Source organism: Perissodus microlepis, chromosome 23, assembly GCF_051167445.1.
Source record: "Perissodus microlepis isolate ML-2025 ecotype Zambia chromosome 23, ASM5116744v1, whole genome shotgun sequence".
Classification (NCBI taxonomy): Eukaryota; Metazoa; Chordata; class Actinopteri; order Cichliformes; family Cichlidae; genus Perissodus; species Perissodus microlepis.
In genome coordinates, this window is record NC_140482.1 from 32,787,834 (window position 1) to 32,800,433 (window position 12,600).

The window sequence follows — 12,600 nt, forward strand, 5'->3', positions numbered from 1 at the left end:
ATGAGCAAGCACTTTGGCGACAGTGGGAAGGAAAAACTCCCTTTTAACAGGAAGAAACCTCCGGCAGAACCAGGCTCAGGGAGGAGCGGCCATCTGCTGCTACTGGTTGGGGTGGAACAACATGGAGGAGGTGGAAGAGGGACTCACTGGAGATAAAGCTGATATCTCCTCACAAAGTGTATAATGTTTTTTAAGAAGCTGCAGCAAACACACTCTTCTGGCTGCTCTGCAGATTCGGCTGCCTGTGACTTTGCCCTCTTTGCAAACTTAAATTCAAATTGAGATTCAGTGTTTCGACACAGTGACAGAGTTCCAGCAAGCATCTCAAATCTTTAATGCACGGTCAGAAAAGAACCTCCAGGAAGTGTCCTTAAATCAAGGAATTGGTCCGGAGAACACTAGCAGGTGACCTCAGAGGGCAGGTGGGGTAAACTTAAATATACTAAAGAACACACTGTGTGTAACACACGAACACACAGCAACGGTTTGAAAGCTGACAGATTGCACTGTAACGGTTCTTGGAAAAAGAGCCGAGAGCAGAGAGAAAACCCGGAGTGTTTGTTTTTTTAAAAATCACGCTCCGCCTTCACCTGCACAGCGGTTGTCATTAAAAGAAGCTGCTCTGAGCTCCAACTCTCACCTGAAGGAGTCAGCCTCGACATCATGGCTGTTGTCGTGGGTGTAGCAGACTCGGTGCGCGGCCACGTCCAGCTGGGTGAAGCTGAGTAGCGGGACTCCAGGCCGGTGGACGGCGTGGACGAGGCCGTGACGCGGCGGGTCAGACACCGTGTAGACCAGCTCCTCGGGCCGGCCAGTCGAGTCTGATGCCAGCAGGATGTCAGTGTTCAGGACGACACGCTGCCCCTCCCTCAGGTGCACCGGCCTGCTCAGCACCACGACGTCCCCTGAAGGCAGTCAGAGGGAGCGTTCAGGTGTCAGAGGGGACCGAGCGATTGCCTACATAATACATGTGACAGTCGGGGCCCAAGTTCAACTTTTCAACTAAAAAGCACCCAGAGGAGGTGAGGCGGCGCCCTCCACAGCTGCTCCACCTCCCCGCCATTAATTATTCAGGAACCGAGGAGGTCGGCCATTTCTCACCTCTCTGTTCCTCCAGGATCACAGGGCGCCAAGCCAGAAGGGCCGCGGACCCACGGCAGCGTGTTCATCCGACTGGTAAAACCGGCAGGAAGGGGGCGCGCTCAATAATGAATGAAGCAGGGCCACACAGAGCCCTGTGTGTGTGTGTGTGTTTGAGTGAGTCTGTGTGAGTGTGAGTGCGAGAAAACATGAAATAAAATCATGACCTGGATAAAAGTGTTACTGCTGAATTCTCTGCATTAAAACTCTCTGTGACCTCTGACCTTTCTGCACCACGTGCACAGAGATGAAGAAGCTCTGAGCCGGAGACTCGTTGTCCAGGTCGCTGAGGGTGAAGCGGAAGCTGTCGTGACCTTTAAAGCCAGCTGCATTGGTGGCGGCGGTGTGTTGGTACCACAGTCGGTTCATCTCCACGTCGCCCTGTGTGAAGTTCTGACCCGCCGTCAGCTCGTTCCACCCCGATGTCATCTGCGGGCGAGACGCTCGGATCAGGAAGAGACGCGGCAGGAAGACGAGTCACCTTCAACGTCTCACATCAGCCTCAGGTCACAATTTAATCAGGAGGATTTAACACCTGCACAAACACACCTGACTTCCTGTTTCTGCCACTTCCCCTCCCATCCTTCATTCCTCTCGTCCCTTTCTCTTTCCGCTCTTATTCCCTTACTTTATTCTACCATTTGTTGTCTTCATCCTCCCTTCACTCCTCCTTTCCTTCATTTTCTCCTTTTCTAATCATTTTCCTCCTCTTGATTCCATCCTTAGTCTTTCAATCCTTCCTTCCTTCCTCTACTCCTCTCATCCTCCCTTGTTCCTTTCTTTTTCCTTTTTTCCTCCTTTAATTCTTCCTTCTTTCCTTCCCCCCTCCTTCCTTCCGTCCTCTTTAAACTTTTAACCTGGAAACAACTCAAACTGAAATCTTTGCTTATTATAGAAGTAAAACTCAGTAAACACACACACGCATGCACAAACACACACACACACCTTCAGCTGCAGTTTTCCAAACCGCGGAGCAACATTAAGGAAGTAGTACACCTGTTCTGGGGGCGTGTCCAGGTCCTCAGCCTCCAGAACCACACTGGAGAGCACCCTGAGCTCACCTGAGTCCACCTGCAGTCCAGCATTCCTGAAACACCACAGAAGAAAATTTTGTGGTCAAGCACATTTTTCTGTTCTCAGCATGCTCATAACTTCCATCCTGCATGGAGTTCAACTCAAACATCTGTTTAACTTAAAGTTAAACAGATGTTTGAGTGCCCCCTCCTGGCAGATCTGTGTTCAGAGTGAGACAAAAGTTCACTTAAACTTGTTTCCTGTGCAACAAAACTGCAGACAGAGAGGAGGTAATGACACTGACCCTCTAAGAGCATCTGTATGTCACAACACCAAGAGCGGCATACCATACCAACATCTCTGAGGTGAAGCGCAGAGGTGGAGAACAGAAAATATTGGTCTTTAATAAAAAATATTTCTGACTTTAAAAACATCTTGCTTTATTTTTATCATCAAACACGTTTCGACTCGAAGAGAACACGAACAGGAGCCGTTTGATGTGAGTCACGAGCAGGAGGGTGAACGTTTGTGTGAGCAGGCTTTTCCTGTGGGATGGTGGAGATGTTGGTGGTGCTGGTGGTGGGGTCTTTTTTTTTTTTGAGGTGGGGCGGTGTTGAACATCAGGAACCATCTGGCTGCTTCTTCACTCGGAAGTAAAATCCACGCAGGAGCAAAGCTGCCACGTCCATCCTGCAGGAAACGGGAAAACAAGGCGGCCGGCATCTGCCAAGTCTCTGTGTTATTTCTGCCTCGGCGGCCTTTACAGCACCAGCTCAGCCTCCGCCAGCAACCTCCACCCCCACCAACACAGCTGATCTGGGGACAGCGCATGGGAGGGGGTGAGGAACAGTGGGTGGGAGCCCAGTCAAGGATGCAAATTCACAATCAGTGGAATGAAAACACTAAGGGTGGGGGAGGAGGGGGTCACAGGTCACATGCACCTACCACCCCCTCCCCCAATGCTCTGGATTACACAGCAGCTGCAGACAGATGTTAAACCGGACGTCTGCTGACAGTTCAGGACTTAAACGAATATCCGAACACCCAAACAACACAAAAAATTCTAAACGGCTCAAAAGGTGACGCGATTGGAGCCGGAGAGATTTCTGAATTTCAACTTTTAGGGTCCAACGCTCAGACTGCAGAGGAACAACAGAGGTACAGGTGTGAGGTGGAAACACCTGGACTGAGCATCACACATAAACTTTTATTTTTAGAGTTTTTATGCCGTATTAAGAATTTACTGCACTTTTTTCTGTAGCAGTTTGTGACAATTAAACGAATTTTTGCTGCTCTGTTCTCACACTGTGCAGGTAATTCCCCCTCCCTGTGCAGCAGCGCCGCCTGCTGTGCGGAGGCAGAAGTTTCTTTCCATAAAGCTCAAATTAATCCAAATTATAGTAGGTCCATGTGTCCATGTGACGAGAGGAACTAAACCCAAAACATTTCACCTCCTTCACAGCTTCTCTTTACTTCCTCCCTGAAAACCTTTAAAGAGTTTTAAATCTCCTCACATACAAGGTCTTAAATAATCAGGTCTTATCTTAATGACTTTATAGCACCATATTACCCCATTAGAGCACTGACGCCTTACTTCTTGTATTTAAGTATTTAAAAGTAGAATGAGAGGCAGGGCCTTCAGTTTTCAGGCCCCTCTTCTATGGAACCAGCTTCCAGTTTGGATTCGGGAGACAGACACTATCTCTACTTTTAAGATTTGGCTTCAAACTTTCCTTTTTGCTAAAGCATATAGTTAGGGTTGGATCAGGTGACGCCGAATCCTCCCATAGTTATGCTGCAACAGGTGTAGGGTGCTGGGGGATTCCCATGATGCACTGAGTGTTCCTGTGTGTTAACACACCTCTGCTGCATGTAATTAACTTTTGTCTTCTACTTGCTGACATCCGTGTTTGGTCTCAGATGAAGGAAGGCAGTCTTAGATATTTCTGTGTGACACCATGTTTCTGAGGTTTTTAGGGACAAGAACATTAACTTCATAACAAAGAGAATAAATGTGTGTGACAAAATGAAAACGATGTTCAGCAAATGACACAAAACCATCAAGAAGAAAAACATTTTGCAGCAGCTGCATTTTTAATTCCTGCAGCAAAGTCACAGGAAATGTAAAACATGTTCAGCCTCCTTACACCTGATTTTAATTTCAGACCCACAGGAAGCCAGATCCACATCAGGGTGAGCAAACACCACTCTGTGTGTGTGTGTGTGTGTGTGTGTGTGTGTGTGTGTACTTGAGCAGTCGTGGTTTCTCGTCGTTGACCAGCAGCACAGTGACCTGAACTGTTCCCTCGACTGCATGGACACCATCTGTCAGCCGCAGAGCCACGGCGTCCTTCAGGGTTTCTGTGTCATCGTGCATGTAGACGATCCTCATGCCTGCAGGAGGAAAACAGAAAATATGGAGCAGTGTGTTTCTGTGTGTGTGTTTCTGAGAGCATGTATTCATATCTTTGTGGGGTTAAAAAATTGGATGTTCCCACTGTCGCCAAAGTGCTTGCTCATAGGGGGTTCTCTGGATCTATTATTGTACGATCTACTGTACAATATAAAGCGCCTTGAGGCAACTGTTGTTGTGTTTTGGCGCTATATAAATAAGATTGAATTGAATTGAATTGATGTTAACTATACTTATGGGGACTAACATCCTGGTCCCAACAAGTTTGAAGGCATTTTTTAGACTCAAAATGTGTTTTTTTTGGTTTTTTTGATTGACATTTAGGAATCACTGTACAATACCATCAACTTCAGCAATTTGTTACTACATGTATTTCAAAATGTGGTTTTAGTGACAGGGTTACAGTTGGGTTATGATTAGGTTTAGGGTTAGGCATTCATTTTGATGGTTAGGGTAAGGGCTAGGCCAGTAGCTCCCAAACTTTTTTTGGTAGGCCCCCCTTTGTTTTACAAGAAAATCTTTCCGACCCCCCCTCCCCGGCACAAACACATCCTCCAACCACACACACATATTTTTTTTTCAAACTCCATTGCAGTTTATTTCACAGCTCGAACCTTTTGTGAACAATTAAACAAATAAAAATGAACTGCAATAAATTACAGGTAGCAATAAAATAAACTTCTAACTCTTACACTACGTCCACATGTACACGAGTATTTTTGAAAATGCAGCTTTTTCTATGCATTTGGGCCTTTCGTCCAAACGTAAACAGTGTTTTGGATCACTGAAAACTAAGATTTTTAAAAACTCCTGCCAGTGTGGAGTTTTCAAAGTCTGTTCTTGCATTTACCTGTGGACGAGGAAAACGGAGATTTCGTCACGCAACGTCAAAGGTGTGTGCCTTTTTTGGCATCACGCTGTGCGCCACGTGATGTTTACGTGAGATGAATTTCTACAATGGCGGATAGAGACAAAATACTGTTGCTGTTAATCTGACTATCTGCAGTTTTTACATAAACACACGCGGTTACTGTCCATTTAGAAAGACAAAGGCGTCAGAGTGAACTTTGGACGTGGCTTCTACGTTCACCACAGACGCTTTCACAACCCAAATCCCGACGCCAACGTTGTCGTCAGTTTTGAATACATTTAATTTTTTTTTAATTAAATTTATGTATGCTGTATGCATTTGTCCATTCCTAAGTTGTGAGTCTACATCAGGCAGTCTAGACTTCTGATTGGCCAACATTTCTTCACAGTTAGGATTTGGCATGTTCTTGACAGCGTTTGACTTCATTTTTTTTGTTTACATGTGGACGGAGATATTTTTTTCAAAACTGCACATGTGGGCGGGATTTTTTTTTTTTTTTTTTTTAACGAAAATGGAAAATCTCAGTTTTCAAAAATACCCGTGTACCTGTGGACGTAGCCTTAAATAACAAAAACAAGCCGTCTTTATGGTGTGATTATTTTACGTGTGGTTGTTTTTTTGTTTTTACTGTGTAAGAATATTCAACACTGCTGTCAATACAAAAAATTACTCTGTGCAAAATGGGTCTAAAAACATAAACAACTGTGGGATACTGTTTGTCTGTGATTTGGACAGGGGGAAAAAATTGTGGCAGGATCAGCCTGATATTATTTGTATCCCACTGTAACTTTACTGTATAAAGAGCTAACGTCTCCAAAATTTCAGGGGTAGTTAGTCATTATAATAAGTGTTTGTGAACTAAAAAAAAAAAAATCAAGAATGTGGGATACTGTTTGTCTGTGATTTGGGGCCAAGGTATTCCTGCATGCACTCCCCGTGTATGCGTGGGTTCTCTCTGGGTACTCCAACTTCATCCCACAGTCCAAACACATGCAGTTAGTGGGGATAGGTAAACTCTAAAGTGCCCATAGGTGTGAATGGTTGTCTGTCTCTATGTGTTAGTGACCTGTCCATTGCATACCCTGTCTCTCGCTCTAAGACAGCTGGGATGGACTCCAGCCCCTTTGCGACCCTGATTTAGATAAGCAGAAGCAAATGGATGGACCAAAAACATTTTATTTTTTAGATGGTTGGGAACACGGCCCTGCTGCTGACCCTCTCCGAATATGAAATAAAAAGCGATTATTGCTCTTGTTCAAAGTCATCCTGGTTCAAAGTGTTTGAATGATGATCATCTGTATAAAACACACCAATAATCTAGAATGTATTCACCTTGTACTTTCACACTTCCTGTTTGAGTGACTGCCTCACCTCGTCGGAGCTCCTGCAGAGTGAAAGAAGTGACAGAGAGGCTCCTGTGCAGGAGGTCAGCTCCCGCCTCCGTGCCGTGGATGCTGTTAATCAGGCTGCCGTGAGCCGGCGGCTGCACCACGGTGAAGGTGAGCAGGTCAGGTGGGGCGTCCAAGTCAAAACCATCCAGTATGGATGGAATTAGCTCCCTCATCCCGCCCTCTTTTACCTGCAGAGAACAGGAGGAGTGCGCCCCCGTGAGGCTGTTGGGATCATCGCAGATTCAGTTTCAGTCAGAGAAATCGTTTTACTTTTACTCTCTTGTGTGAATTATATTTAGTCTTTATTGTTATTTTCTCTTGTTTGATGTCACAATTACAGCTTTGTCACCTCAATCGGGGGAGGTGACAATGTTTTTAATAACCAGTCAGCTGTCTTCAAGTCATAGCTGATTGATGACCAATTATTGATCATGCCTCAGGTCAGGCCTCAGGTGTACGTACGGTGAAGTTGGCGAGCAGCAGCGATGGTGTTTCGTCATTGGTTGGTTTGATGATGATGTAGAAGGAGACGGGGGCGGAGCGATGCAGCCCGTCGCTCACGCTGATGGACAGCTGGTCGACAGTTGGCTCCACCCCTTTGTGCTCCGATTGCACGTAGTTGATGAAGCCAGAGGTCAGGTGTGTGAGAGTGAAGGATTCTGGGAAAAGACAAACATTAGAGTGAGATCTGAGTCGGCTCCCCGAGGTTCTGCCCGTGCACCGCACACTGACCGACTCGCACTCCTGCGTTGCTCTTCTCGGAGCCGGGCATCGGCTGCGTGTTCTCCAGGAAGCCGTGAAGGGGAGGAGTCTCCAGGTGAAAGACGAGCTGCTCAGGGGGACTGTCTGGGTCTGACGCTCCGAGGACCCCCCCGCACAGACAGATAGAAGAGCCTTCATCCACCACCAGCATGGACTCGCCTGCGCCAGGACACAGCAACACCTTCATTCTTCATTTATCAACTACGCTGCTCGCCACACTGACTGAGCGCCTGATGGTGGATTTCAACTCCACTGCTTCCACACATGCACGCCACGCAGTAAGCACAGCGTCCACCGAGATGTCCACTCGAAGCACGCAGGAGCACCTGCTTATTTTCTGCCATGATGTTGAAGCCCACCTGAGGCACTAACACAACTCTGGGCTGGACATGTTGTACACAATAGGTACATGTGTAGATGTTGAGCTGCCAGCTCCTCATGTGTTAGCGGACGGTTCATGCAGGCGAATCCGTCCATTCTTTCACTCCCACCTCATCACACTTTACCCCAAACTGAGATCTCTCACAGCTGGAAACTACACCTGTGGTTATTAGTTTCTAACTAAAGTTCAGGCATCGTTTAATAATCCTGTTTTTTATTGAGTGAAACTCAAACAGGACCAGGAGCAGAATTCCCTCCACCTGCAGCCTCCACCCCCCGTTTTCTGCAGACAGGAGCGGGTCTAAGCCTGCTGTGTTCAGTTGGAGTATGAACACTGTGGGCGGATGTGAGTAGATGGGTGTGAGCATTAATGAGGGACAGTCCTGGATCTGGCTGATAAACCAGCGTCGTCCTAAAACAGGAACACGTGGATGTGAGGCTCGCGCCAATAAGGCTCTTATTCTTCGTCTTTATTCACTGCTAATTAATTAGACCAAGAACTCCCCACCCAAACACCAGCACCACCACACGCGCATGCACACACACACGCACCACCCCACCCTCGGCCCTGAACTGTGCGCCGGTGCCGAATGAGCAGGAAGACCCGCCGGCAGGATTACGAGTCGTCCCGCCGTCGGCAGCGCTAAGCTGATCTGGCTGCTGAGCTGCGGCTAACACGTCTCCTATTGTGAGCACGAAATGGAGGTTCTGTCTTTTGTTTAGTTAAGACGCTCATTGTCCGCTGTCCACACACACACACACACACACGGCTGAGATAATCTCTCAGCCGTGTGTGTGTTTTCATGTAATACCACCAGACAATTAGCAGATTTCATTTAAAACACATCAGTGCCAACCTCGTTAGCCGGCTGACAACACACACACACACACACACACACACACACACACACACACACCAAGTATCAGGCCAGTTTAAACAAAGACCTCAGCAAGTGTAAACTCAGGGCTCTGTCTCCAGAATAAACTCTATGCTGAGTTTAACTTTAAATCTTTAAAGTTAGAGATCATTCTGATTTCGGTTTCCTGAAGCTCGACAGGATCAGAGCACCAACCTACAGTTACATTAAAACTCGGCCAACCCCAAACTGCTCCATCTTCTCATCTGCTGCCTCGATGGTTAAACCCTGGTTTATGAAACTGTAATCCTGGGGTTCCCAACACAAGGTCCGAGGGCCAGAATCATCCCGGCAAAGACTGAAATGCGGCCCACGAGATCTCATTAAAAAATAGGAAGGAGGGCATAAACTTTTTAATGTATTTTCATAAGTTTCACAAGTTTTTCCTTTTGGGTAGGGTTGGGGTAGTCATGGGTTAGGTTAAGACCTTGCCCATGACTACTCACACTACACCAGGGGTGGGCAACTCCAGGCCTGAAGGGCCGGTGTCCTGCAGGTTTTAGATCTCACCCTGGGTCAACACATCTGAATCACATGATTAGTTTGTTACCAAGCCTCTGGAGAACTTCAAGACATGTTGAGGACATAATTTAGCCGTTTGAATCAGCTGTGTTGGTTCAAGGACACATCTAAAACCTGCAGGACACCGGCCCTCAACGCCTGGAGTTGCCCACCCCTGCACTACACCAAGGTAATGAAGTAATAAATAAACAGTTACATGAAAGAAAAGTCCCCGTTTTTAACCACCTACTGTAGAATTTTCTGGTTTTATAGTGAGTAGTTAATGCATTGTTAAACTTCATTAGACTGACTGGAAGGAGAGTTTCTTTGGTCTGACCCACAGTGTTTGACATCCCTGCTGTAATCAAGCCAGCAGCAGGCTGACAATGCAGCTCACAGTAAAGTGTTATTTGTGAGCTCAGAAGACGGCTCATTTTTACTAAAATGGTTCTGATTTACTGCCCTGAAATAAAGCATCGTGTTCACATTTCACTCCTGACGAGCATCATTTCTGGGGAATTTTGCGCCGTTTGTAAAGGAACCCAAAAATCTTCAGCCACCGACTAACAACACAGACCTGCTGTTTCTCATCTGCCATCATCTCCACCTGTGACAGGTGAGTCACTGAGTGCAGCTACCTCACAGTTTAAACGTCTGTGACCGAAAATCACCTCAAAGAACATCTTCAGGATTAAAACAGAGAAAATGGAGACAATGCACAGATGATGTCTCTACTGTGGAGGAGATTATCCCTCACACACACACACACACACACACACACACACACACACACTCGCTCTCTCTCCTGGGATGGATGATCATTCTCACTGCTCACAGCCAAAAACAGGGATTGAAGAGCTCCATGGTTATCAATGGAGACCAGTGACCACTGGGACACACACTGGGAAGACTGGGAGACGGTGTATGTGTGTGTGAGAGATGTTAGCCCCCCTTGCCCCTCCCATTACAGAGTGTGTGTTGGACTGATAGGTAACGGTGTGTTGTTGGTTAGAGAGGATTAAACACACACATGCGCACACGCACACACTGAGCCTTTCAGTGGGAATGAAAGCACACACTTCCCCACAGTTCACAGATGTAAACGCAAACACAACATTGAAAGGACATTGTGTGAACGCCGTGTGTCAGCTTCACTAAAATCTGACCAATCCTGAAGGAGATCAGTGAGCGAACATCAGCACAGTTTTTCAATGGTTTTTGTCATTTTTGACATTTCTTTATTTCTGCAGTTTAAATAACCACAAACCTGTTTCCTGTTTGCAATAAAGTAGTTTGATGACAGTCTGAGTTTTTTGTGGCTCTGGTGCTGTTACAGAGGAAAGTTAAGGGCTTCTCTCTGATTGGTTCACTCACACAGATCCAACAGGTGTGTCCACGTGACATCGTGAATGAGGCTGTTGTGTAAACTGTACACGTGGTTTTTGTGAATTTGGTGAATCTTACCCAGAGTGACGGCAGGGACTTTATCGTTGACAGGAAGAACTGTGATGTTCAGATCGTAAACAGGAAGTGTACCATGGAGAGGAACGGGAGGGGGCAGGGCTTCCCCGTGGCAGCAGCTGTCCGGCCCTCTGGCCTCACTGTCGGAGATGATGAGGGTGACCGTGTCGAACACCGGCTCAGGTCCGATCTCCCCGCCTTAAACAGAACAGCATGTCCACAACAAACGTTTCTAAAGAGCTGCTTTCGTTTCATTTTATCTCATTTATGAATGCACCACGGGTTAGTTTCTGCTTTCAAACCTACTTCATAACCCATTCAAACTTTTTCCAGGGTTCAGCCAAGGCTGGTTCCCTTCCTGCGGAAGGAACACACATTTTTACTACGTGCCGTGAACGCAGCCTGGCCTGCTCACCTGTGTGGGCATAGTAGATGTGACCCTGCAGGACGTCCTGCTGGGAGAACTTGTCCACAGTCACGCCGGCTCGCTGCAGCTCTCCCCTGCTCGGTCTCCGGGCGAGCATGTAGGTCAGAGTGGAGTCGTCGCTGTCCCGGTCGGTGGCCGACAGGTAGTCCACCGTCACCTGGACACGCCCCCCTTCCTCGCAGCTCAGCCCCCCTTGCAGACGCGCGCCCAGCTGGGGAGGCTCGTCGTTCATCGGCAGCACCTGAGGACGGGGGGGGGGGGGGGGGGGGGGTTACATTTCGTTTTTATTAACCAGCTAAAAGTCCTGGCTGTGTTTGGTCTTTTTTTACACACACACAGTCATCGCTCTGGTTTCCTCTCCGAGTTTGAACTACAACCAGTGAAAACCCCTCACAGTTCACTGAAATAGGAAACTCTAGAAAGTAAACATTCACCAACATCAATGTCAGCCACATCTGATGACCCCTCCCACTCTGCTTGTTCCTCCTCTGCATTTCCCCCTGGTTTTGTGTGGGCTGGACTCAATGTTTACAGGTGTTAAGCAACACCTGTAAAGTTTTCCCGTTTCGATTTCTGCTAGTGTCTAAGCATCCCGCCCACAGTAGCACCTGAACTTTTATAATCAGCTTCTTCTTCACTTGTTACATGTCAGTAGAAACCTTTGAGTGCTCAGCAGGTGACACCTTTATTCAGTAGATTCACCTGAACGTGCAGAACGACGTCCACCGAGTTCAGACCGTCCGACACCTTGAGACCAACGACATCCTCGGTGGTCTCAGAGTCATCGTGGATGTACCTGAAACACAGAGACGCCGTCACGCTGACCTGTGACCAGCTCCTCAGTCAAACATCGGTGACATCAGCAGCTTCTACAAACACTGATGATGTTTAGAGCCCAAAGAGTTTCTGCTTTTTAAATGGAGACTACTGAACCTCTTGTGAACTTTCCAACAGCGGTAAGCCGGGGGTAAAGGTCCAGCACAATACTGAGTCTAATTTAATCTGAATAATTACACAAAGTAAAACTCAATAAAAAGTTGAATCTTAAAAATTCAATAAAAACAAACACTAATGTCATAAAATAAAATAAACTGGCACAAAATAATTGCTGAATAAAAATGTTATTAAATGTACAAAAGAAAACGATGAGTCGACGAGTCAAAGTCACGTGTTGACAGAGTCTGCCTTTAATCATCGCATTAACAAAGAAATTCTTAATATATAAAATATGAAGCCTGAAGTGGGGTTTCAGCTAAAACAAGAACCTGGCCTCCGAGTATAAATATAGTAAAATAGAAAGATTACAGCTGCTAATTATAGAA

The 12,600-nt window shown here is 46.7% G+C and overlaps 1 protein-coding gene across 2 annotated transcripts in view; it reads right to left on the reverse strand.

The window, feature by feature from the left end:
- Positions 1-12,600, reverse strand: part of frem1b (Fras1 related extracellular matrix 1b) — a 36,317-nt gene that overhangs the window by 10,052 nt on the left and 13,665 nt on the right. For both annotated transcript variants that reach the window (XM_084922038.1, XM_084922037.1), the window contains exons 15-24: positions 11,981-12,074; positions 11,267-11,519; positions 10,855-11,049; positions 7,562-7,750; positions 7,292-7,488; positions 6,810-7,017; positions 4,404-4,548; positions 2,086-2,227; positions 1,365-1,569; positions 641-905 (exon numbers count right to left, since the gene is read on the reverse strand). In XM_084922038.1, the coding sequence (XP_084778164.1) occupies positions 641-905; positions 1,365-1,569; positions 2,086-2,227; positions 4,404-4,548; positions 6,810-7,017; positions 7,292-7,488; positions 7,562-7,750; positions 10,855-11,049; positions 11,267-11,519; positions 11,981-12,074 (1,893 nt within the window). The remainder of the gene's footprint in view (positions 1-640; positions 906-1,364; positions 1,570-2,085; positions 2,228-4,403; positions 4,549-6,809; positions 7,018-7,291; positions 7,489-7,561; positions 7,751-10,854; positions 11,050-11,266; positions 11,520-11,980; positions 12,075-12,600) is intronic.